The sequence below is a fragment of the Ahaetulla prasina genome, chromosome 9 (genome assembly GCF_028640845.1).
Source record: "Ahaetulla prasina isolate Xishuangbanna chromosome 9, ASM2864084v1, whole genome shotgun sequence".
Classification (NCBI taxonomy): domain Eukaryota; kingdom Metazoa; phylum Chordata; class Lepidosauria; order Squamata; family Colubridae; genus Ahaetulla; species Ahaetulla prasina.
The window spans coordinates 110,489-137,650 of NC_080547.1; the positions used below are offsets into that span (position 1 = coordinate 110,489).

The 27,162-nt window shown below is 44.6% G+C and overlaps 2 protein-coding genes across 3 annotated transcripts; both read left to right on the forward strand.

The window, feature by feature from the left end:
• Positions 1-2,152: 2,152 nt before the first annotated feature.
• On the forward strand, positions 2,153-8,128 carry BOLA3 (bolA family member 3). Of its 2 annotated transcripts, none has more exons than XM_058194819.1 (4): positions 2,153-2,306; positions 2,511-2,637; positions 5,422-5,510; positions 5,809-8,128. In XM_058194819.1, the coding sequence occupies exons 1-4, from the start codon at positions 2,268-2,270 to the stop codon at positions 5,842-5,844; spliced, it is 291 nt and encodes a 96-aa protein (XP_058050802.1). In that variant the 5' UTR covers positions 2,153-2,267; the 3' UTR covers positions 5,845-8,128. The 2 variants fall into 2 exon arrangements, with proteins under 2 accessions (XP_058050802.1, XP_058050801.1); XM_058194818.1 differs by having other exon boundaries at positions 5,834-8,128.
• A 4,019-nt stretch (positions 8,129-12,147) lies between these two features.
• On the forward strand, positions 12,148-19,673 carry MTHFD2 (methylenetetrahydrofolate dehydrogenase (NADP+ dependent) 2, methenyltetrahydrofolate cyclohydrolase). The gene is made up of 8 exons (XM_058194815.1): positions 12,148-13,121; positions 14,265-14,449; positions 15,094-15,216; positions 15,487-15,639; positions 16,314-16,421; positions 17,101-17,193; positions 17,452-17,577; positions 18,917-19,673. Exons 1-8 carry the CDS (start codon positions 12,985-12,987, stop codon positions 19,054-19,056), a joined length of 1,065 nt encoding a protein of 354 aa, XP_058050798.1. The 5' UTR covers positions 12,148-12,984; the 3' UTR covers positions 19,057-19,673.
• The last annotated feature ends 7,489 nt before the right edge of the window (positions 19,674-27,162 follow it).

Genomic DNA, 27,162 nt, shown 5'->3' on the forward strand with positions numbered 1-27,162 from the left:
CACCCCATTCTTTTTAATAATTTTATTAATTTAAAATGGAATTTTTTATGAAGTTATCAATGATCATGGTCCCTGTGCGTGCAACTTGAAGCTCAACATATTTTTTAAATCTTTTTGGGGAGAAATCTTTTGCCTCTCTCAGCCTTAAAACAGTCTACTCAGGTAAACATTGCTGAGAGATTGCTGGACCCAACAATCATGAACAATTGTCATCCAGCCTCCAAATGTCCCTTTCTTGGGAAGGCAGTGTACAGGATGGTCAGGCTTCAGCTTCAGGGGAACCTGGAGGAAATGGCTTTCAGGTAGCCCTTGACTTACAACCACAATTGGGACCAGACTTTCCATGCTAAGCAAGACAGTTGTTAAATGAGTCCTACCTGATCTTTTGCCGTGATTAAGTAAATCAACTGGTTGTTAAGCAAATCTGGCTTCTCCCATTGATTTTGTCAGAGCCCATCTGGGAAAGTTGCAAAACACAATCATCTGACCCCAAGACACTAAAACCATCATGTCAAGCACCCAAATTTTGATTTGTGTGACTGGGGATGCTGCAATGGTCATAACTGTGAGGACTTAGTCAGTTTTTTCAGTACCACTGTAACTTTGAATAGTAGCTTAACAAATGGTTGTAGGTCAAGGACTATCTATATTTGAACTAGTTTTGATCAGATTTCAGCCTGCAGGCGGCTTTTGTCATATTTGTTGATGACTTATGGTAGAGCAGGGATAGAGTTGATGCATCCAGCCTCGTGCTCCCTGACCTCCCAGCAGCTTTTGATATCGCTGACCATCCTTTTGGACTGGCTTCAGGGGCTGGGCATGGGTTCACATTTGTGGAGGGCAATAGGGTTTGACTTCTCTTTAAAATCTACATGAAAAAGCTGGGTAATGCTATAAGCCAACCTGGGGTCAGGTATTATCAACATACAGATGATACTCAGTTCTGAATCTCCCACCTAGCTGGTTAAAAAATAACGGATGGAAACTTACCAAGGAGAGATCCAACTTGGAAATAAGGAGAAATTTCCCAATAGAACAAATAATCAGAGGAACGGCTTCCCTTCAGAAGTTGTGGGTGTTCTATCACTGGAGATTTTTAAGAAGAGATAGACAGCCATTTGCCTGGAATGGTATATTTATTCTATCTCTCATGTCCTGGTTACATCTCAGTTGGTCCAGAATGCAGCAGCATAGGCAGTGAAAGGGGCACCACATTACCATCTTCTTCAGTCGCAGGAGGATGAACTTGAGACACCCCTTCCTTTGCAAGACTTATCGGATGCCTGAGGGCAGGAAGAAGAGCCACAACCAAGCCCTTGGTCAAACATTCAGACAACCAAATGTGGGTTGGAACTGTAATCGGAGAAAGCCTCTCAGACTTGACCTCTTGAAATGGGAGGGGGAAGCACACCCAGACTTGCAAGATGCAGATGTTGTAACATTATTAGATTTTTATCTCGTTTTTTTAAAATAAAAGGTCAAGGTGGTATATCTAATATTCCTGCTACCTATTTTCCCAACAACAACCACCCTGCCAGGTGGTGCACTGACAAAAAGTAACTGTCTCAAAGTCATCCAGCTGCCTGCCTCCTGGTTTCTAGGCCAGCATCTTCTCCTCTACAACAAATGGTTCCCTTTTATAATAAAAGTAGTACAGGAAGTCCTCGACTTACAACCACAGTTGAGCCCAAGATTTACGTTGCTGAGAAATTTATTGAGTTTTGCCCTATTTTACGACATTTCTTGGCACGTTTATTAAGCGATTCACTGCAGTTGTTAAATTAATAACACGGTTGTGAAGTGAATGTAGCTTTCCCATTGAATTTGCTTGTTAGAAAGCCGGAAAAGGGCCTGATCACGTGACCCCGGGGCACTGCGACCGTCATAAATGTGAACCAGCTGCCAAGCATCCGGATTCTGACGACGTGACAGCTGAAACCGTCTTTTTTCAGTACCGTTGTAACTTTGAACGGTCACTAAACGAACGGTTGTGAGTCAAGGACCAGCCGTACCTGTCTGCATGACTGCGCTTTTCTGGGGCCCTCTTGCCAGGGCCCCCCGAGCCCCTCCCGCTCTCCCCTCGCCCGGCGCCTCCGAAAGCCAGAGCGGCGCAGCAGGGGGGCGGAAGGGGGCGGAGCACCGTCCTTGCCCTTCGGCCGCCGCGTCACAGACGCGCCTTGGAGCCGCGCCGATTGATGGCGAAGGGGCAAGCTCTACGTCACCATCCGGCGCCGGCGGCCCGCTCCGACTTCTGACGTCACGGCATCATGGCCGCTGCCGCCTGGTTTCCCACCTGCCGGAGAAAGGTCGGTGCTCGGGAGGGAGGCGGGGAACCTCCGGGGGAGTCTGGCGGAGGACAACCAAAGGGATAAAGTGGGCGCGGACTGCCCGAAGCGGGGAATCCCTCGCTGCCTTCCCTGCGCACCTTCAGGATCCCGGAGCTGAGTCTCCCAGAGGGCTCGATCCAGCATAAGTTGCTGCTAACCAGAATCCTGTCCGTTTCCCCGCAGATCGCTTTTCTTCTGCGCCGCGGAGGGCGATCCTTTGCTTCCCAAACTGAGGGGGAAATCCGGGTGACCCGAGTCCTTCAGGAGAAGTTCCCCCAGGCTGTTGCGATCAAAGTCGTCGATATCTCAGGTGAGGAGAGACGTTTCTCGCTAGATCCCCACTGAAATCTCTGGGATTCTGGGGGTTTTCTGCGATAGATCTTCATGCCGCTGTCTCATTCGCATCTGTGGATATGAAATGGAGGATTTGTCTGCTTATTCTATTGCCGTAGCTCTTGTCTTCTCTTGGTCATTTTACTGCAACGTCAGATTTGAAGAAAGGCGTTGATTAGTGTTTCATTGCATTTATAATCTTAATCCTTAGGTTAAGATTGAGACATCTTTTTTTTTTAACTGTTAAATGTACATTAGGTTTTGAAAGTTCTCAAAAAGTTGGAAGATTGAAAATAATCCAGTCAAATAGCACATAAAATAATCCTAATCAAACAGCACATAAAAATGTCCACATCCTGAAATATATACTGATAGTTGTTAGAATGCAAGCAATGTTATATTGATTTAGAGAGATCTTAGCTGATACAGAATAGTGTGCACTTCCTTGGGGTAAATCTGTTAAGAAATGGTATACTGCATGTGGTATATTGCACATCATCTTCAAATTGGTATAGCAGGGAATACTGCATGTAGTTGCTACTCATGCAATTGAGGCTTGTAAATCGTGCTACTTTTTTCTAACTTACTAAAGCATTTTTAGAAAGCATTTATTAACCAAAGGCACAATGAATGGAGAAATTCAATTTTAGGCCAGTTTTCAGCTTTGTGGACAGTGGGCATGGGGGGGGGGGAGGAAAGGGGGTGGTCCCACATGACCGGTGGGAATGCAGGCAAGGGGCACGTGTGCACGCACCTCCATTTGTGTGCCCAACGCTCATGCAGAACCATCCCCTTTCCCCCCACCAGCACACATGCTCACCCACCACTTCTGCAGCCCGGTTCCAAATGGCTGAAAGCCTAGTATTGGACTGCGGCTTGGGGGTTGGGGACCCGTGTTCTAGGTGATCTAGTCATGTCCATGCTGTATTGAAGATTGCCACTTGCAGTGTAAGAAGAGTAAATAACAGGGAATGAATTTATGACTGAAATGAAAAAAATTAATATGCATATGTGAATTTGAAAGCAAGGGTAAACTATAAAAAATCTAAAAGAAGATGGTCTGATTGTGTGGACGGCGTTGATGAATAAATGCAGCGAAGTGAAGAAATATGTTTAATTAACGAATGAATGGGCTAAAACATATGCTAGAAAGTATGAATTGATGGCATCTAAGTTGTTGTAAGTCAGTTGCGTATGAAACTAAGAGTGTATGTTATTCTCCATAAAAGTCATAATGGAAGAACCAGAGATGAGTTTTGGGAAAAATAATGCAACATTCTTAATGACTGCAATCTGGAGAGAAAAATATTCTGATATGAATGGATGAGTGGAACAAAATGAGAGGCAGCAGAAAAGCTGGGCCTTTGAAGTTCCCACATCTCACTAAGAGTGCTGATTGTTTGGTGAATTTCTTTATAGAAAAATAACTGTTTTGAACACATAAATTAAGCATAAACAGAATATAATTCTAAAATCATAGTTGGTTTGATTTTTTTTAATGAAGAATTGAGATAGTTTGTGAAGGATACATACAAGATGATGAAAACATTCTGAAAGTGGGGACAAAGTAGAGTGACTGCATAAAACAATCCATAATGATAATAAAGCATAAATCTTCTGTGAGAAAATAGATTACTCTCTCAACAGAATTAATTAAAAGTAGATAAAAATGTGTAGTGACAAGAATGATATTCCACTGGACAGAAAAAGGGACATGACATAATGGGGGCTCTATAATTATATATGTCCACTTAGATGGACCTCCCAGAAGAGAGAGTTGAATTAAAAATCTTTATCCCAATCTAAACACCATAACAAAATCCAAATGAAATAGAAGCTTTGAATAGCAACACTTTCTGAATGATACAAGATAAAATGTTAGTGACGTATCTCAGAAGCATATGGGATTATTTCAATGGAATGCATGAGAAAATATTCTTGACAGAATAAGTGAAATGAAGGAAAGTGGATGAGAAAAAAATAGTCTGAGAGACTGAAGATTAAAAAAGGTAGAGAAAATGCACAACACTTTTGATGGAAATAAAAGTGATTTGGAAGTAGATGAGGCGGGCTAATACCACATTGCCATACCTTATTCTGAGGGTGAGTGAGTGATTATCAGCCAATTAATTTAGTGCCTAAGGCAGGACTAGAACTTACAGTCCCTTCATTGCTTGCCTAATACTCTCACCAACACACTAAACCAGGTTTCCTTGGATGATGGGATATTGTACAAATATGGAGGAAGTGAATACTGTAAATGGAATTGATGGGTGAATAAATTGACATTGAAGAGGGAGTAAGACTAGGGTGTGCACCCTTGGTTAATAATGCATTTTGGATAAATATATGGATAAATACCCTGGAAATAATTTAAAAGTTTGGTTAAGATGGTTTCTATCTGAGAGATGTGAATGATCATGTTCGTTTGTTTTTAGATATGGTTTTAACTGAGAATCCAACTGATCTGTAGTAAACATTAGTCTGAACGATACCTAAAATGAGCATCATTTTGTCCCATATTATTCAAAAGATGCTTCCTAATTTATTAACTACTAACCTCCTGATTTATTAACTTTGCTATTTTCTGCTTGTGAGCTACTGTTTTTTATATTCAGTTATGAAATACTTATTTCCCATGATAGAAACATATAATCTGTACTTAAAATAGTCTTAATAAGATTAAAAATGTGAAGTTTAAACAGCTGAAAAGATTGAAGCAGATTAATCCCTAAATGTGATAAAAACTCATTTTGTCAAGGTGGTTGTGGAGCAATGTATGAAATACATGTAGAATCAGAAGATTTTAAGGAAAAGAGAACAATTCAGCAGCACCAGATGGTTAATCAGGTAAGCAGATGGACCTTAACACTATGGGAATTCTATGGGAGCTTTGGATTTCAAGTATTTCCAATTATTTACTCCTTTGGGCTTCATGCATGCCTCTCATGATTCTTTTGCATTGTTCAGATGTCTTAATTTTAATTGGAAGGAGCTCTGTTCTCAAAGGTGGCCTAGAAATGTTGTTCTAAGTAAAATGAAAACTGCTATATTTAGTATTTGGGCTTGTTTCTTATCCTATGAATGGATAGTTTATTTATTATATGTTGCCAGTTTGTGCCTGAACTTATTTTTTTCTTTTGCATAGCTGTTTACAATGCTCCTTCTTCTAGGCTCTAAGTGAAGAAATTAAAACAATGCATGGACTGCGGATATTCACTTCTGTTCCCAAGCACAGAACTGACTGATACGAAAACTGTGCCTTTCAGAAGTTGTGAGAAGATGCCCACAGGAAAATCATAAAACTAGTGGGCTGTATTTCTGTCTTTCCCCCTTCCAATCGCCAATGCCTGATTTCAGCAGCAATATTTATGTCAGATGGAAAATTTAGCTCATTTAATTGTATTAGAGTTTTTTCAAGAAGACTAGTTGAACTTACAGTGAAAGTCTCCTTATCCACGGTATTAAAACTAAGAATGGAAAAGAATAGGAAAAAATACTTGCAACATTACCTTGCTCTTATTTTTAATTTTCAAAACTCTGTCATGGCTCAGATGGAAATTTATTTGAAATATAATGCAAATTTCTGCTGCTTTTGTTGACGTTTCTGATAGTAGGGGATGCTAATAGTTGTAGACTCACAAGTATTAAAATTGCTTGAAGTCTAAAAAGCCTTTCTTATAAAAAGGCTGCTTTTATACCAATTCTCGGACAGTCGAGTTTTCTAAGATTATCTTTAAACAATCCCAGTAATGCATCTTCATTAGCTATGATGGGCAGGACTGCCTTTTCCTTCTGTTGTTAAGAAGGTGACATTTGTTGTTTTATTGCTTTAAATGTAATACCAAATAAGGTAGAGTTTTAATGAGGAATAGTTCGACATTATAGCATTCTGAAGGTGGGAAATAAATTTAAATGACATTTTTTTTCTTCCAATTCAATTGTAAAGCCCTATATCCTGTTATTCTTTTTCTAGTAGGGCTCTGCATGCTTAAAACGTTATTTAAAGGATTACAGGTAATCTTTGGTTAATGACCTTTTGTTCAGCAGTCATTCTGAGTGATGACAGTAGTGAAGGAAAATACTTGAGGCTCTTGCAACTTCCCTGGAGTCACATGATTGCAATTTAATCACTGGGCAACCAGCTCACATTTACAATGGTCACGTGATCTCCACTGCTGGCTTCTGAAAAGTAAAGTCAGTGGAGAAGCTGGCAGGAGTTCACAAATGTAACATACTTAATGACTGTGGAACCTTTGGAGCTGCTGGCATAAGCCAGCACAGGCATGTGATGTCATGCTTTATGACCATGCCACGTCATAATGGGATTCCCATTCCCAGTCCATTACTATCATTAATCAAGGACTGCGTGTATTTTGGGTTTATCCTAAGCACTGCACCAGAACTTGAAAGGTGCCACAGCTTTAAGAATCGTACTTCCTTAATAGAGTGGTATTCTTTTTATACATATGTGGGGAAGCTAGAAAAATAGTCAAGCTCATTTAAAACTCTTAGAAATAATCATCTTCTTTTAATGATATAGTCTCAGTGTGCCCAGTATCTACCTCTGCCTAGGATCAAAGTCACAGCCTCCTGATTGTGAGGCGAGAGCTCCACCTCTGGGCCACTACATCACTCATTCCTCTTAGAAGTAATACTATTTTGATTTCAGTAGTATTCTTTATTTTTCTTTCCCACTAATTGAGAGAACTAAACCAATGCCAAATAGAAAAGTCCTTATGAGCAGTGATATGTTAAGCTTTCTGACCCACATGTACTTTGTGTTTCTGAACTGGGCAGAGCATTGGATGGGTAGATGGATTGTGTGTCATCAAATCATTTTTGACTCCTAGTGATTACATTGAATATAATATAGACTGATATTAGTGAAGAGCACCCCTTAAGGTATTACACAGGGTCTGTAAAGGGGAAGCACAATATTGGGGCTCAATATTTCAAGGGGGAAGTGTAGTATTGTGCGAGTAGGTCTCTTCCCCCCTTCCTGCATCAGAGAAGTTGCACCCTCTATAGTACGGCTGTCAAACTCATGTCATCACTGTGGCATCATGTGACGTATCAGGATTTTTCTCCCCTTTGCTAAACTGGGTGGGGGCGGGGCCAGCATGTGATGCTTCCAGCCAGTGGGCCACAAGTTTGACACCCCTGCTCTATAGCTCTTCTTAGTCAATCAGACAAGGAAGTCATCCACTACAGAAGTGGCTGCCAGCTCAGGGAAATAATTTGAGTTTGGGGTAGGCACAACTTTGTGTGAACTGCAAACCCTCATAAAGTAGAGGCCTCCACGCTGAATGTATCCTAATTCTTTCCAAGCTTGTAAACAACTCATGCAAACGTTACCCTGACACACTTCTTTGTTATGTGGAATCATACAACTATGTTTTTGTAGGAGGTCATTCTGACAATAAAATGTCTATTTGTGGAATAATGTACAAAGCTTCCATCATGAACCTTAATCATGTTTTATTTTTGTTGGAGAGCGTGGGAGGAAGAGAGAATGATGGCTTTTTAAAAACTATTAAATGTATTTTACAGCTTACACTGCATTTTTTATGGGATCTTTGTCTGTAAAGATGTTGCTTTATTGGCTTCAGCTTCTACTTATATCTGGTGTGGTTTCCTCAATCTGCAACTATTTGGAATTATTAGAGCCAGTTTGGTCTAGTTGTTAAGACACCAAGCTAGTAACCGGAAGGCAATGAGTTCTGGACTAAACCTAGCCTTAGCCATGAGAAGCATTTAATGCTGGAAGTTGCCTAGAGTTATTTACTATGAGATGGATGGCAAATAAATTATACAAATAAGTCAACTGTTCTCTCAGGCCAACTTACCTCACCAGGGTGGTGGTTGTGAGGAAAATAGGAGAAAGGTGGTTCACTGTGCTGTTATTTGAAAAAATAATAAAGGTGGAATATAAATAAACAAACCAGGATTATCTTTGACACAGCATAATTGTCCAGCAAAAGTATGGCTGTTTAACCACCATATTGGGTTCAGCAGCCAAAAGTTTGAATTTCAACTAAAGATATAAATTTCCTACCCTGTTTTCCCCAAAATAAGACATCCCCTGATAATAAGCCCAATTGGGCTTTTGAGCGCATGGTAATAAGGCCAAGCGCTTATTTCAGGATTCAAAAAAATATAAGACAGTGTCTTATTTTCTGGGAAACACAGTAAAAATGTTCTGATCACAAGAAAACATTGGGGTTGGGGGCATGAAAAATTGAGGATAGAATTGGGGAAAAAACCACATTAGGTCCTTAATACAATGAAAAAAGAATTTTCCTTTAAATCTGTAATTAAACAACCATGACCTGTTGTGTCATCATTTTAGAGGGTTGTTTTTTTTTTGGTTTTTTTTTTACCTAAACAGAGAAACGGAATGAACAAGGGCAAAAAAGCATTGGGAGCAGTAGTTCTCTGCCAGCTTGGCCATGGCTGACTGAGAGCTAGGGCAGGACCAGTCTACTTGATCTTCAGCAGCCAGAGAAGAGACCGTTAAACTTCTGCCTGGTCTCTGGACAGCTGTGGGGGAGGGGCTACTAAACTTCCAGGCAGTGGCACACCAGCATGGCATCACTGAAGCGACCACAAATTTGCCAAATTTCAATCTCGCAGAAGTCACGGATCTTAGATTTTGGATGCATTCTGTGATAGCCTATTTGAGGTATCTTGGTCAAAAATTGTTACCCTATGACGCACCATTTCACCTAGTTAAAGGTTACAGATACAAGAGTTTTAGTAATATATATTTAGTATGAAGAGTCAGTCTAACAAAACAAACCAGCGCAGCACAAACTTATTTCTCACAAGCGCTGATCTTGTACAATGTTGACATAGAAGCTATACAGAGAATCATGTCATATTTTACATTGGAAAACATCCTTGCCTATTAATTGCATTCACTACAGGTTTCAGATTTCTCCTTTGCTGATGAGAAAGGATATAATCAGTTCCAGAACAGAATTTGTCAAAAATTCATCTGGGTCAAACCATTTCCTTCAAAATGGCGGGCTTTCCTATGGTTTCCTTCACTACTGCAAATTGAATATTGACAATTAGGATCCTGAGAACAACTCTGTGATCCAATTCAGATTAATTGGATTTCAGGTCTGATAACCCCTCTGGCTCTGAAGGACAATGGGTTTGGAAATGGTTTTTTTAAAATCTGTGATCCTTTAGATGTGAGTGCTCTGATTCGATGTTCTCAAATTGGGACTGGGGCATGGCATCTCTAGTTCCAGCCATGATTGCTGAAGCTAAAGAGTGCACCAGAAGTCGCCAGGTTCCTTATCCTTGATTCTGCCAGGATCTTAGTTATAATAGTGTTTTGCTGCCTCTAGTGGAACAGAGAATTAAAAGATGCAACTACTTCACTGGGACAATTGTTCGTGCTTGTGAAGTTTTCCTCAGGCATGGTGGCGTTTTCAGCAAAGCAAGACAAACTGAATAATAGAATAGATTAACAGAATGGGAAGGGACCTTGGAGGTCTTCTAATCCAATCCCCTGCACAAACAAGAGATCCTATACCTATACCATTTCAGACAAATAGGCTGTCCAATCTCTTGTTTAAAAACTCTAGTGATGGAGCACCCATAATTTCTGGAGGCAAGCTGTTTCACTGCCAGGAAATTTCTCCTAGGTTGGTTCTCTCCTTGATTACTTTCTCTCCATTGCTTCTTGTTCTGCCTTTAGGTGCTTTAGAGAATAGGGTGACCCCCTCTTCTTTGTGGCAGATATTGGAACACTGCTATTGTGTAACCCCTATTCCTTCTTTTCATTAGACAAGACATATCCAATTCCTGCAATCTTTCATCATATGTTTTAGCCTTTAGCCTCCTAATTGTTGTTCTCTGTGCTTTCTAGAGGCTCAACCTCTCAATATCAACATCAATATCATAGCAACCAAAACTGGTTGCAATATTACGTGTGGTCTTACCACAAAGCATTATAAAGCGCTACCAACACTTCACATGATCTTGATTCTATCTCTCTGTTAATGCAGCCTAGGACTGCATTGGCTTTTTTGGTGGCTGCAACATATTGCTGCCTCATATTTATGCGATTGTCAACTAGGACTCCTAGATGTTATTAAACCAGGTACCACCTATTCTGTACCTGTGTCATTGCCTAAGTGTAAAATCATACTTTTTTCACTATTAAATTTTATTTTGTTAGATAGGGCCCAGTGTTCAAGTCTGCATCTTGAGTTATCTTCTGGAGTGTTGGCTGTTTTCATCAGCTTGTCATATGCAAATTCGTTTTGATCCGTTGCCCTTCTAAAGAGCTTCAATATAAAAGAGAAAGATATAGTTTAGCAGCTGCTCACTATCTGTAAGAAAGGAAGTGCAATTCCCTTGGCAATGAGGAACAGGATTCTGACTTCAGGTTCTGGAAAAGTAGTAAATACCTACTGACCTTGAATGATTTATGGGGATAGTTCAGAATGCCAACACCGAAGGCTGCATGATACGGAAGTACTAATATGGATTAAAGGTGCAATTTATAAAAACAATAACTCCAGTATATTGTTTTCTAGCTAAGCTGGTCCTCTCACGACTTTACTGTTTTGGTTACAGGGTACTGAGAAAATGTATTTTTAACATTTTTATAGAATGACAAAATTTCTGATCCCAGAATGCTTTGGGGGAAATTATTCAGCCTGAGCACTTGTGATTTCAGCAATTCGATGCAGTTGCCACCGCTGTTACTAAAAGCTTTCACGGGTTGGGAAGAATCAGCTGCCACTTCAAACCAGTCACCCTTTTATTGGGAATTGATGCAACTGACAATTGATGCACCATTTGTGGTAACCCAGATAAATAGTAAAAAGTTCTTTTTTTAAAGGACAGGAAGTTAACTTCCTTGATCATAAAATTAATAAACTGAATACATTGGATATCTCAGAGAATGTTTAATAGTGATAATGCTAATTTTTGCTGGATATGCAATTTGGGAGCTAGATGTAATTTGAACTTGTCCCATTATTGGATTTGACTTATTCTTGCCACATTTGGAACTAAGAAAATTGTTACTATTATTCTGAATTGATCATTTGTGTAATAAAGATACTTATGTTCTTCTTAGCTATATTTCAAATATTTTGAATTTACCATCAACTTGGGACTTGGGTTCTGGCTAAAAGAATTTGGAAGACTTTATCTGATTTGAAACAACGGTATTTGTGAAAATTTTTAAAAAGCCTTTTTTAAAACAAAGATTTTCTAGTAATGTTGCCAAACTTAGGTAGTTACTGTTTTTGGTGCAATAATAATCAGTTTATTATATTCTTCAGGGGATTTTCCACTGTCATTTACTATTAGTAATATTGCTTTCTTGATTGGTATGGCTAAAATTAATACACACTATTATCTTTAGGAACCCTTGGTCCTGGAGCATTAATAGGTTGAGGAAGGGCAAATCTTGTCCCTTTTTTCACAAGGAGAAAAAAAGGCTTAGGAATTAGTCATTTTAATACATATCTAGGAAAAATTTACAGGAAATTGCAAAACAATTTATACATTTTGAAAAAATTAACACTAAAAGTCAGCGTAGATTTTTATTATTATTATTATTTTTTTGCATTTATATCCCGCCCTTCTCCGAAGACTCAGGGCGGCTTACACTATGTCAAGCAATAGTCTTCATCCATTTGTATACTATATACAAAGTCAACTTATTGCCCCCCAACAATCTGGGTCCTCCTTTTACCTACCTTATAAAGGATGGAAGGCTGAGTCAACCTTGGGCCTGGTGGGACTTGAACCTGCAGTATTGCAAGCAGTTGCTGTTAATAATAGGCTGCATTAGCCTGTTGCGCCACCAGAGGCCCTTTGTACAGATTTGTACAGGCAGAAAAATTTCGGGGAATTTCCTTTGTAAAATTGTGGACAGCAAATCATTTAGCACGGGGCGGATCCCTGCTGAGTATTCCCCTGCAAGGAGCCTCGAGTATAAGAGCAGTCTATCCTTCAGCTCAAGCACAGGCTGCGCGGGGGGGGGGGACGAGCCAATGAGCGCAGAGCTTGCCCTGCTTCACGAATCAGAAATCTCGGCAGGCGCCTCGGCCCGCCTTTTGTCCTTGTCGGTCCGTGTGTTGCGTCAGTTTTTCCCTCCGCCAATCGCCGAGTTCCTCGCTGTCGTCATCGCCTGCGCAAGAGCCCCTAACGTTTTAGCCAATGGCGCCGCGCGGGCGGGTGAGCGGGGCGGGGTCGGAGTTTTTATAAGGCGAGCTTTGCGAACGCCTTCCGCTTTCCGCTTTCCGCTTTCGAGCCGCCTCTGCTGCTCCTCGTCGTTCTCGCGGCTATGGCGCCTCTGGGTTACCCGCGCTTGCTCCTCCGAGCCTCGGCCCGGGCCGCCTGGGGAGGGGGCGGCGGCTGCGATGGCTGCGGCTGCCGACATCTGCCGAGGGCTGCGCGGCGGCTGCATCTGACGGCCCCCAGGTAAGCGAAGGGGATTCGATTGGGGCTCCGCTGGGGAAGCCTCCGAAGCCGGCCGCGGCATCCCGGAGGGCGCTGCCCGGGGCTCCAGCTCCCTTGGCGTGCGCCTTTCGGGGAGGACCCAGCCGCGCTGAGCTGGCGGTGGACCGCTCCCCCCAGTGGCCGCTCGCCGCGCTGCAGGCTGATGAAATCTTGCGGGCTGCTTGCATCGCCCCCACCGCACGGCCCCGGGAGCGCTTGCCGGATCCCCCATAGTACTGAATCCTGCCCAAAGCGATGGGTGCTGTAGTCCAGCCCACCTGCCGGGCAAAGGTAGCTGGGCCAGAGCTCCGCGTTCGCTGCCTGGGCTGCGTGCCTTGCCTCGGATTCCTCTAGCGGGGAATTTTCGCACCCACGAAAGCCTCATGGATGCATGATGCAATACTGAGAACGCGGTTGCTAGTTTGGAGCGCCTTGTCCTGAAAGGTCTCTCTTCTCCCCCCCCTCCCCCCCCCCAAGCAGGAGGCGCTTTGTAGCTTCCTTGCTCGGGGAGTCGCTTGACTTGGCTGCTTTTTGCAACGAGATAAGCAAGTTGTGATGGCGACAATTTGCCCTCTGGAGTAACGGGTCATAGGAAAGGCTGCCCGGGCCTTCGTCTTTGAATTGCCCAGCAGCGACTTGGTTGAATAGGGTGGTCAGTGGGGAAAGCAGGATGTGCTTTTGGGAACATCAAAAAGAGAGCCAAAGCTGGATTGAAGACTCCCGCGTGAAGTTTATAGGGAAAACCTGCGTAGGCTAGAAAGGAGAATATCAAACAAAGAGGAAGTGGAGTACCAGGAAAAACCAAACACTGCAGCCTCCCATCCTGAGGTCAAACCATCATTCTGCCTAAGATTCCACAGGCTGTGGAATGTGGTATTTCACAGTCTCAGAGGGAGGTTTCTGGGCACCCAGTTGGGGCTCAGCTCTGAAGTTGCACCAACCTCTGTGCAGCCACTCCTTGCGGCTGAGATGTTGTGTGTGGCCTCCTCCTGCAGAGAACCTACTTCGATTCATTTTTATTTGGCCCCGTGTTTGTCAGCTGGGGACAGTGTGCACAAATGGCCCGGGCTGCTTAGGGAAACCAAGGCTCAATTCTTGGAAGTCTGAAGAGCTCCTCCTTTGCAGGAATGAAGCAGTTGTCATTTCTGGACAGAAGCTGGCCCGGCAGATTAGGCGAGAAGCCTGCCACGAAGTAGAACAATGGGTTGCTGCTGGCCACAAAAGGCCCCATCTCAGCGTAGTTCTAGTGGGAGAAAATCCTGCCAGCCACTCCTATGTGCTGAACAAGACCCGAGCAGCCGCTGACGTGGGTGAGTTTGCCTGAGCTGACTTCCCCAGCTAGCTGTCGGGAGTGGGGCAGGCTAAATCTGGGGTGTCTGTCCGCCTTCTCTCTGGCCTTCTGCCAGGCAGCGCTTGCTTGAGCAATGCTGTGAGCCTGTTCTTCAGAGAAAGAAAGGGTGGGGTTGTCTTGAAGGTCCATCTGCCCCCTCCTCTTGAAGACAAGCAGCTGCTGCAGCTTCACTTCAGAGTCAGAAAGTGTAACATGCAAATTTTAGGACAGTTCAAGCCCAGATCATAAAAATACCCAAATGCAGCATAAATCTCAGCTTAAGGGAATCATCAGCTTTGGCACTGGTGGGTCTGCACATGACTGGGATGCAGAATTTAGCAATTGGATAGGAAATTTCAGGCCCTTGGATGTTTCATGGCGGATGAGGATGGGACCTTGCAGGAAGGTTTGTCATTCACAGCTGATTTCTGGGTTGTTCCTGCAACCGGTAGATGTGGTCGCAGCAGCCAGGACTGCAGTCCCACAGCAGGATCTTGGACAGCTGCTGAGAGGTTCCTGAACCGCATGTTGTCAGCCTCTTCTATTTTGGGCCACATCAACTGGCATGCGGAGAGGCCATTTCGAGTAACTTCAATCTCCTTATATTGCATTTGTTCCTTGCAGGAATTAGTAGTGAGACAATCCTGAAACCAGCCTCTGTCACAGAAGAGGAGCTGCTTGATTTAATTGTCAAACTAAATCACGATACCAATGTCGATGGCTTGCTTGTGCAGCTTCCTTTACCAGGTGAGCAAGTCCTGGGCTTTTGGAGGGAGATTTGTATCAGACATTCCTGATCTTTGGAATGTTTGGAAAGTTGAACTGTAATGCTGCGAAGCAACCTGTCACTTCTGAGTTTTGCAAGTCCAGTCAATTGTACTTTGTGCAGTAACCCTCCTTCAGATGAATTCCTATCATCCGGCAACACTTTGCAGCCTCCCGTGTTGATAAGTCCCTTGGCTCTTTGCCAGTGCCCCATTTTGTGGTCAGACACTGAGAGTCTCCCTTTTTTTGCAGAGCATATCGACGAGCGAAAGATCTGCAACGCTGTGAACCCTGAAAAGGATGTGGATGGATTCCACGTGGTGAATGTAGGCCGCATGTGCTTGGACCAATATTCCATGTTGCCTGCCACACCTTGGGGCGTGTGGGAAATCATCAAGAGGACAGGTAGGGGCAGGGTACCTATCCCGTGGCACAGGGGTTAGGATGCAGTATTGCAGGGCCATCCTAACCGGCTCAAGGTTGACTCAGCCTTCCATCCTTCCGAGGTTGGTAAAATGAGGACCCAGATGGTTGGGAGTAACATGCTGACTCTGTAAATTGCTCAGAGACTGCTGTAAAGCGCTATGGAAAGGGTAGTCCTTAGCTTACAACAATTCACTTAGTGACCATTCAAACTTACAATGGCACTGAAAACAGTGACTTGTGACCATTTTTCACACTTACGACAGCTGAAGCATCCCCATGGTCATATGATTTACATTTGGATGCTTGACAACTGGCTCATATTTATGACGGTCACAGTGTCCTGGGGCCATGTGATCCCCTTTTCAATCTCCTGACAAGCAAAGTCAGTGGGAAAACCAGATTTATTAAACAACCATGTTACTAATTTAACAACTGCAGTGATTCACTTAACAAATGTGGCAAGAAAAGTTTTAAAATGGGGCAAGATTCACTTAACAAATTTCCCACTTAGCCACATACATTTTGGGCTGAATTGTGATAAGTTGAGGACTACCAGTATATAAGTCTAAATGCTATTGCTTTTGCTATCCTGTTGATGCCGATATTCCCAGGAAAACACATTCCCTGAGAGGCTTTTGTGTGCTTTATTGTAGGGATCCCAACCCTGGGCAAGAACGTGGTGGTGGCCGGGCGATCCAAGAATGTTGGCATGCCCATCGCAATGCTTCTCCACACAGACGGACGGCATGAGCGCCCAGGAGGTGAGGGTCTAGATGAGTTAATTCATAACTTTTGGGGAAAATTTGTGTGCCCTCATTGTGGCACACGGAGGCACATTTTAAGAGGGGTGAGATGGCCAAAGAGCCAGCTTGCCAGCCTAAAGGCAAAGCAGGCAGGCAGAGACCACTGAGCTGCATCTTTGTGTTGTTGCATTTCCAAGATGCTGGTTGTTGGAATCAAGAGTCAAGAGGAATCAAGAGTCCTCTGAACTGGAGCGTAGATGTGAATGGCCAGTAGGGGAAGCCTCCAAGGCTGCAATCCACCCACTTTTATATTTTGGGGTTATAGTTGTCTTCTCAGGACTGTACAAACCTTGTTTTCTTCAATGAAACCCACAAGATACCTCAACTGTAGCCCGGTCTGAGGGGCTTCCTGTTAAAACCAGATTGCTTAGTCCAAGAGTTGTTTTGAGCAGGATAGAATTTCTGGTCCTTTCAGCCCAACCAATCCCAGATCTTGATCCTAGTTTCTATTGTAGTGCCACTGCTATTAATTATGATGCAAGAATTTAGCAAGTTGTTTGCAAAACTTTCAGGCTCTCTATTAAACATGAGCTTCATTCATTTCTGCTTTATATGGCTTTTTAATGGGTTCAGAGTAAATTGTTCTATCATTATTATTGTTTTTCATATTTTTATTGTTATATTTTATTATTTTTAGGGGATGCAACAGTAACAATTTCTCACCGCTACACTCCAAAAGAGCAGCTCAAACAGCACACAATCCTTGCTGACATTGTGGTTGCAGCCGCAGGTAAGGTCTTGAGCAGTTTGTTTAGGAGAGAAAGTTGAAAAAAGAACTTCCTGAGGGGAAGCTGTTGGCTCCCAACCAAGTGACAGTGCTAGAAAGCCTCTGCAGGGGCCCTTCTGCATTCTGGAGAGCCATGTGGAGCTCTCGGGAGGGGTCCCAAGCCAAAGGCCTGGCCGTGGATCTGCGTTTTCTGTCTTTCTGTCAGCTCGGTGAACTATGCAAACCATAGTAGTTTTTTTAATATTAACTATTGTTTTTCAGGCATTCCCAATCTGATTACAGCTGATATGATCAAAGAAGGAGCTGCTGTAATTGATGTTGGCATAAACAGAATCCAGGATCCTGTCACTGCCAAGCCAAAACTTGTTGGAGATGTGGATTTTGAAGGTAGGCAATTGATTTGTAAGGTCTAAATCCCTTCTTGATATGAAGATTTGTAGCTGCATTCTGATAAGTGGGTAGGGGGTTTCAGCTACAGGAGCTATCACTTGCCTCTACATGCCCATTCTAATGCAGAAAGTAATTTGTAATTTTGAACATGTTAGGAAGCTAATCTTTGGACAATTTGCATCACTTTTCCAAATGGCAGGAAATGAAGTTGGTGGTAATGTAGCTAACTAGTAAATACTTTGTCCCCAGAGCCTATAGTTCTTCCCTGTAACTTCATACTGCATCTCTCTATTGGGAAAAGCTTTGGGTAGGTTATGGGATTGGGAAAGTTGTTGTGGCTTTCTGTATGTGATCTTATTTCAGTCATTCAAAGCCAAGGGTTCAGAAAATGAGTATGTATCATCTGAAGCCTGACCTTGAGTTGCTGTACAATTAACAAAAGCTGGGGGCCATTGTGAAAAGGAGGGAGGAGGGCAGTTGCAGGAGGATATTCTGTGAAGGGGGAACTCAGTTACGAGACAAGGGACTTTCAAGAAATTCAATACAATGCAATGCAATTCAGTAATGAAAAAAGTAAGGTTTTACACAGGCAAGAAAAACTTAATGCAAAGTTATATAGAATATGAAGTACTTGGCACAACAGCAGTAACTCTGAGAGGTTCTAGGAATCCTAGTGGACAACCACTTGGGTATAAGCCAGCAGTGTGCTGCAGCTACCAAAACCCCCAGGATAGTCCTAGGCTGCACTATCAGAGGGTTAATGTCAAAATCATATGAAGTACTGCTTTATACTGCACTGGTAAGGCCGCATTTAAAATACTGCATCCACTTTTGGTCACCACAGCCCAAAAAAGCTGTTTTGAGACAGTGCAAAGAGTGCAAAGAACAACAAAGACGATTAGGGGACTGGAGACTAAAGCGCATGATGAATGGTTGCAGGACCTGGGTGCGTCTGGTCTGACAAAGAGAAGGACGAGGGGTGACATGATAGCCTCTCATGTATTGGAAGACTACTATCACAAGAAGGGATCAACTTATTCTCCAAAGCATTTGAAGGCAGGATAAGAAGTAATAGATTATTAAAGAGAGATCCATCCTAGAACTAAGGATAAATTGAGAGTGAGAAGAATTAACCAGTGGAACAGCTTCCCTCCAGCAGTTGTGAATGCTCCGTCACTGGAGGTTTTAAGAAAAGATTGGATATTTATTTGTCTGGGTGCTGCCTGAGCAGGAAGTTAAACTAGAAGCCCTCCAAGGTCTCTTCCAACTGTTATTCTGTTATTCTTAGATCTGTCATCTAAATACTGCACTTCTTTCTTTCTTTCCCCTTTTTCAGGAGTCAAGCAGAAAGCCAGTTACATCACGCCAGTTCCTGGTGGGGTTGGCCCCATGACTGTTGCCATGCTTATGAAAAACACCATTATTGCTGCCAAGAAAATGCTGCGAGCCCAGCATCTTGAAACCTTCAGTGCTTGATGATGGACTTCTTGTGGCCAAAAGTGACATTCCAGATTGCCTCCCTAGAAGCAATGCAGTATTTATTTATTTGATGAAATGTTTGGCCAGCTGCTCTGCAATATTTATATAAAGCAATTTGCTTCCAAGGCAGAGTAACTCCTGCCAGTCGTATACATGATTCCTACCTTTCAAATTGCTATTCTGAAATGCAGAAAATGAGAACACAACTTGATTGAGAAAGTTGATTCCTCACTCTTTAGGCAGCCTGAAAGAGTAACAAAGGGCCAAAAATGTGTTTTTATAGTAGAAATGTTTTAGCATACACTTGAATTGACTAACCTTGGCTGAACCCAGGATGTAAATTATTTGTTAGGATTATAATGCAGCTAATCTGGAGTCAGATGTTACTATTTTCTACAAAGCCATATTTATATTTAATAATGCTTAGCAAAGCAGTTGATAGCATGTTCAATACTCAGTTTTTTCCTGTTTTAAAGGAAGAATTGGCATGAAAGCTAGAAAATGCTTAGACAAAATTAAGGTGAGCTCTCCATGCTTATTCCAACTTGCTTTGTGTTTATCTGAGCAAGTAGTAATATTGCTGGATGTATCTGAATAAAAATAATTGTTACTTGCTTGTAAAGTCTTGAGTTCCATCATATATTTTGTCAGATTGAATTTAGCTTGTGGCATGGCTGGCAGTCTCTTTCTGTCTGACATTGCAGGGTCTTTGCTGGGAAGGTAATCCTGTGTGTTTCCTTGTGGCCAAATTAATGGATGTTGCTGCCATCCTGGGATTGGCAGAAAAGAGTGTCAGCATAATTTGTTATCCCCTTCCCAAAACCAGGCAATATTTGCCTCCTTATTGATTTCATGTGGGAGTTTCAGGATAGGAACTGCTGGATTGTTTTCAGTTTTCTCTTTTGAACAGGTGACTCCTGGGGTTCACTGGCTGCGGAAATTGGAAATTCTCTTTTGTTTGGCTTGATTTTTTTTTATTTAAAGAAAATTTGGGCTGTCATTTGGCACAGAGATAGTACCTGCAGCTTTATTTATTTATTTATTTATTTATTATTTATTTATTATTCGTACTTTTATACCGCCCTATCTCCCTAGGGACTCAGGGCGGTTCACAGCCACTTAAAAAACATATATGTACAAGATAAAAACATTAAATTAAAAAACTTATTACATAGGCCGAATATTTAAAATAGAGCTATAAATAATAAAACCCCATTTAAAACCAAATTTAAAATTTAAACATTTAAAATTTAAAATTGTAGTCCAGTCCTGCGCAGATAAATAGATGTGTCTTAAGCTCGCGGCGGAAGGTTCGAAGGTCAGGAAGTTGGCGAAGTCCTGGTGGACGCTTGTTCCAGAGGGTGGGAGCCCCCACAGAAAAGGCCCTTCCCCTGGGTGTCGCCAAACGGCACTGCCTGGCCGACGGCACCCTAAGGAGTCCCTCTCTGTGAGAGCGCACGAGTTGGTGAGAGGTATTCGGTAGCAGCAGGCGGTCCCGTAAGTAGCCCGGCCCTATGCCATGGAGCGCTTTAAAGATAGTTACCAAAACCTTGAAGCGCACCCGGAAGGCCACAGGTAGCCAGTGCAGTCTGCGCAGGAGAGGTGTCACATGGGAGCCACGAGGGGCTCCCTCTATCACCCGCGCAGCCGCATTCTGAACTAACTGAAGCCTCCGGGTGCCCCTCAAGGGGAGCCCCATGTAGAGAGCATTGCAGTAATCCAGACGAGACGTCACGAGGGCGTGAGTGACCATGCATAGGGCATCCCGGTCTAGAAAGGGGCGCAACTGGCGAACCAGGCGAACCTGGTAAAAAGCTCTCCTGGAGACGGCCATCAAATGGTCTTCGAAAGACAGCCGTCCATCCAGGAGGACGCCCAAGTTGCACCCTCTCCATTGGGACCAATGACTCGCCCCCAACAGTCAGCCGCGGCTGCAGCTGACTGTACTGGGAAGCCGGCATCCACAGCCACTCTGTCTTGGAGGGATTGAGCTTGAGCCTGTTTCTCCCCATCCAGACCCGTACGGTTTCCAGACACCGGGACAACACCTCGATAGCTTCGTTGGGGTGGTCCGGTGTGGAAAAGTACAGCTGAGTGTCATCAGCGTACAGCTGGTACCTCACACCGAAACCACTGATGATCTCACCCAGCGGCTTCATATAGATGTTGAACAAGAGGGGCGAGAGAATTGACCCCTGAGGCACCCCACAAGTGAGGCGTCTCGGGGCCGACCTCTGCCCCCCCGTCAACACCGTCTGCGACCAATCGGAGAGATAGGAGGAGAACCACCGATAAACGGTGCCTCCCACTCCCAATCCCTCCAACCGGTGCAGCAGGATACCATGGTCGATGGTATCAAAAGCCGCTGAGAGGTCTAATAGGACCAAGGCAGAGGAATAACCCCTATCCCTGGCCCTCCAGAGATCATCCACCAACGCGACCAAAGCCGTCTCAGTGCTGTAACCGGGCCGAAAACCGGACTGGAACGGGTCTAGATAGACGGTTTCCTCCAGGTACTGGGGTAGCTGACATGCCACCACACTCTCTACAACCTTCGCCGCGAAGCGAAGGTTGGAGACCGGACGATAATTACCTAAAACAGCTGGGTCCAGGGAAGGCTTCTTGAGGAGAGGCCTCACCACCGCCTCCTTCAAGGCGGCCGGAAAGACCCCCTCCAACAAGGAAGCATTCGTAATCCCCTGGAGCCAGCCTCGTGTCACCTCCTGTGCGGCCAGCACCAACCAGGAGGGACACGGGTCCAGTAAACATGTGGTGGCGTTCAACCTACCCAGCAACCTGTCCATGTCCTCGGGAGCCACAGGGTCAAACTCATCCCAAATAGTCTCAACAAGACGGCTCTCTGACATCCCACCCGGATCTACCCAATTTTGGTACAAGCCATCCCGAAGCTGAATGATTTTGTCGTATAGATAACCACTAAACTCCTCAGCACGTCCCTGCAACGGGTCATCCCGCTCCCCCTGTTGAAGGAGAGAGCGAGTAACCCGAAACAGGGCGGCCGGGCGGTTATCTGCCGACGCAATGAGGGAGGAGACGTAGGAACGTCTCGCTTCCCTCATTGCCACTAGGTAGGTCCTAGTATAGGACCTAACTAGTGTCCGATCAGTCCGATCAGTCCGAACGACTGGACCTCCAGGTACTCTCTAGGCGTCTTCTCCAGCGTTTCATCCTCCTCAGCTCCTTGGAGAACCAGGGAGCTGGTTGGGACCTACGCCGGGTCAGAGGCCGCATAGGCACGACACGGTCCAAGGCCCCCGCCGCGGCCCGTTCCCAAGCCGCGACAAGTTCCTCGGCCGTGCCGTGAGCCAGACCCTCAGGAAACGGCCCAAGCTCCGTCTGGAACCTCTCTGGGTCCATCGGGGCCTGGGACGGAACCAACGTATTGGTTCCGTCTCCCTGCGGTGTTGAGTGGCGGTCAGAAAGTCCAGGCGAAGGAGAGAGTGATCTGACCATGACAAAGGTTCGATGACTAAATCCCTCAAATCCAGATCCTTCAACCACTGACCAGAGATGAAAATCAAATCCAGGGTGCCACCCCCACTGTGAGTGGGGCCATCAACTACTTGAGTCAGGTCCAAGGCCGTCATGGAAGCCGTGAACTCTCGAGCAACTGAAGATGACATGCCGGTCGATGGCAAGTTGAAATCCCCCATGACAATAAGTCTAGGGGTCTCAACTGCCACCCCAGCAAGCACCTCCAGGAGCTCGGGCAGGGCAGCTGTCACGCAGCAAGGAGCCAGGTACGTGACAAACAAGCCTATCTGACACCTATGGCCCCACCTCACAAAGAGGGATTCACACCTGGCCATCTGAGGTACAGTGGTCTCCCTCGGCTCTAGACTCTCCCTAATCACAACCGCCACCCACCCCCCCACCCTGGGCCCTCGGCTGATGGAATGCCCGGAAACCCGGTGGGCACATCTCAACAAGGGGCACGCCCCCTTCTGCGCCCAACCAGGTTTCCGTAACGCCCATAAGGTCCGCAGCACCCCCCTGGATAAGATCATATATTAGGGGGGCCTTATTGACCACGGACCGTGCGTTGCACAACATCAGCCGAAGGCCCAGGTTTTGAGGGTCTCGACCATCCGGGGAACGGGAAAAGTCTGAGGGATCGGAACGCACGATCGCCTTTAAACATCGAGCGCGCGTCCCCAAGAAACGATGTGATCCCTCGCTTCCGCCATATCTGCCCCTCCCACTTACCATACAAATAGAACCACCCTCACCAAAAGGAACGCAATCTTCCCCCGTAACCTTCGAACCTGTTAAGTGAACGCCGCGAGCACGCGCAGGAACTGGATCCCCCCCCCGACGGGCTACCCCCACCTGCCCTTGCCCTCCCACCCCTTAAAAATTCCCTATCTAAAAAACCCCAAAGGCTCTTCCTCGACGCATGCCACCTCTGTGGGCCCCAAGACCTGTCATTGAGGCCAGCCCTTGGTAATAAAACAGGCCATTCCTGCGAGGCGGGGGCACCTCGCAGGCGCAAGAGTTCCTGTACCGAATAGCGTATACAAATCGTAAAAAATAACACATCGCTAGGAGATAGAAGTCGACGGGAGATGATAATTTATTTATTTATTTTTTGCATTTATATCCCGCCCTTCTCCGAAGACTCAGGGCGGCTTACACTATGTCAAGCAATAGTCTTCATCCATTTGTATACTATATACAAAGTCAACTTATTGCCCCCCAACAATCTGGGTCCTCATTTTACCTACCTTATAAAGGATGGAAGGCTGAGTCAACCTTGGGCCTGGTGGGACTTGAACCTGCAATATTGCAAGCAGTTGCTGTTAATAATAGGCTGCATTAGCCTGTTGCACCACCAGAGGCCCTTTCTAATTGTCCCAGGATGGCAGGATATTATACAGTTCCTCAAATGGATGCCCATCGACCGATGACTCGTCAAATGGTGGCTGGCACATGATGACAAATAAGATAAGGATGGAAAAGATGGAAAAATAGCTCAGTCCTAAAATCTATAAAAAGTGAGGTAGGTGGGTCTTCTATCACCGCCAGCAATGTCTACAGCTGTTTCTGGATAAGTCCCCCGGGCAGATCCCAAACCGGTCTCCAGGCCTCTTCCACCACAGTTCCAAGGAACAATCCTGGCCAGAATCCCGAAAGGCCATATAAGTGCCGATGACAATGCATATTAATAATGGGAAGAAGCGGGCCCACAAAGGCCAGGACACCTCCAATATCCACCGCACCAATCCCCTCCGCCAAGATGGTCCAAGGCTGAAGATCTCTCCAAGCAGACCCCATGCTCCAATTAATCCAAATACTGGCCATAGGCCAAAGGCCTGACCACTCCTCAAGTCCGGGGCCTTTCCCAGGAACCGGGCCAGGCACCTCTGGAGCAGGCCGGCACGATGTAACAGGCCGCAGTTCCCAAACGCGGCAGGAGCGGGATAAAATGTCCTCAAGGAGAATCCCATACAGGCCAAAGGCCTGGCCACTCCTCAGATCCGGGGCCTTCCCAGGAACCGGGCCAGGCACCTCTGAAGCAAGCCGGCATGATGTAACAGGCCGCAGATTCCAAACGCGGCAGGAGCGGGGTAAAAAGACCTCAAGGAGAGACCCATACAGGGAGGGCGGTGGAGGAGCCAGAAACAACCCTCAACCCCCATCGCCCCGAAAAACCAGGCTGGGGGGAGGTTGACACACTAAGGATAGTCCAATGCGGAACAACAGAAGAACAAGCCGCGGTCTCGTTATCAGCGACGAGCCGCGGCCTCACCTCGCGTCCAGGGAAATGGCCGCCGTCCGCCACTCGCCCTTGCCCACCCGGCGTCCTTCTCAACAGCCGTGACACCGAGAAGGCCCGCAGACCTCTCCCACGGCTGCCGAGAGAGAGCTTTGTCCTGCTCCCTCAGGTGTCCCACCAAATGTTAAGTTGGGGTGACTGGTTTGTGCAGCCCCTCAAGCAGCTCAACCCAAAGTGGGCGTTAGTGGCAAGATCTGCCAACACAATGGAAGGCAGGTATTGTGGACAGGTTCATTGTTTTTCTCTGTTTATTACACTCGCTTCACTGATCCTTGCTCCAGCCAATCCCCATGTTGAGAACACTCACGTGCATAGGAAGACCAACCTCCACTGCTGCTTCTTTGAGATGGCCACATTGATCAGGAAGATGCACATTCATTTAGATACATGGATGTTTCTTGACCAATTCAGTAACCCCAAGAGACAGGGAAAGCTTAGGGTTAGAATCAGGAACCTTTGCAGGACTTGTTTTCCAAGGCTATAGCAATAGCACTTTGACATATATACCTCTGCACGGTGCTTTAAGCACTCTGAGTGGTTTATAACATCAGCGTATTGACCCCAACAGTTTGGGTCCTCATTTTGGGAACTTGGGAAGGATGGAGGGCTGGGTCAACCTTGAGCTGGCCAGGATCAAACTTCTGGCAGTCAGCAGAATTAGCGTACATACAGTATTCTAATGCACCACCACTATCCATGCACTACCATGGCTTGAAATATTGTTTTTTTATATTTACCTGTAAAACCTCAAATTCCAAATTTTAGAAAAAGGATATGCAATTTGTAAAATAAGGCACAAAAGATTCAATTTCAGATATAGAACCAAGGATTTTGTTCGGGATATTCTAGAGTGGTTCAATTCTGGTTTTTCTTTAATGCAAATAAAGTTTAAATGACAGCAGGACCTCCCACTTGGTTCAAAATGGCAAAATTATACTACAATTTGCGGCTGTCTTATGAGAGATACCTTCCCAGAGTGTGGTACTTGCCTTAGGTACCAACAGGATATTATGTATTTTTTCTTTATATCGATTTGGAAAAATAATTCTTACCTAAATTTGAACATTACCTGTTCAGATTCATCTCAGCAAGTAGTAGAAATGAGAATTGGAATTTTGCTAAAACATTAATTCACAATGAAAAAAACTGGTTTATTTTTTGGCCACTGCAAACATAAATGGATGGACAAAACTTGGATGGACACCAGGGAAAGGAAAACATTAAATATCATGAAGTTGATATTGATTCTTAGTAATTACCTAGTATGTTCTAGTCTTTCTCTAGCATTATCTTCTTCAATCTAGAGGTCTCTTAATGGTGCATTCATTGCTATTGCAATGGAATGCATTCACTTGCTGCTGGTTGTCCTTTCTACAAAAGCTTTAGGATTCAAGTGTTCACAGTTTGGTAATTTGAGCTGGTCATTTGTGCCTCAGAACTGAATGATTTGCTCTAGTTGTTTATTTTCCTTGCTATCATGATATTCCCAAGAGTCTTAGCATCACCCAAAATCATCAATATTTTATCTATCCCACTTCTTCAAAGTCCAACTTTGCTTTCATGCTTTGTCACAAGAAAAATACCATATTTTTCAGAGTATAAGACGCAAATTAGTTTTTGGGGAGGAAAATAGGGGGGGAAAATCTGCCTACCAGGTATTCATCTTTAGTCTGGTCAGCTTCAGCACATTAGTTTGCTGGTTTTGAGCGTGCGCGCGTGCACTTTTTATCCCTTGCATGGGGATAAAAAACAGCTTCTAAAGCACAGTTGATCTTTGGAGAGAGAAGCAATGAGAAGAGCAAGCGAAGCTTGGAGATCGCTTCACTAGCTAGCATCTCATTAGGGCTGGAAAAAAAACTTCAAAAAAGCTACGTTCAGAGTATAAGACGCACCCAAATTTTCAGCCTCTTAGGGGGGGAAAAGTATGTCTTACACTCCGAAAAATACGGTACATATCTTCACATTTATTAAAAGCTATAATTGGGGTTCATTCACTTTCCTCATAAGATTATGATGCCAGCTGTTTTGCCACTAATGCTGTGTAGCATTCAAGGATGGTCACCATGGTGTCAATGCAATAAGTTTCTGCTAGGTGATGGCTCATCATCCAATCCATTTTGAAGAAGAGAGAAATAGGGTTTTGGTTAAAGAGGAGAGCAACAGTAAACTTAATTTTCTTTCCTTTGCTAGATTTTGGCCCCATAGGTAAAGATCACTGGCATCCACAGAAAGCAGGGTGGCAGGAAGGAGGGGATGGGAAACCAGCCCAAAGTTTTCAACACAGTTGTTTTTTTCTTGTTCAGAAA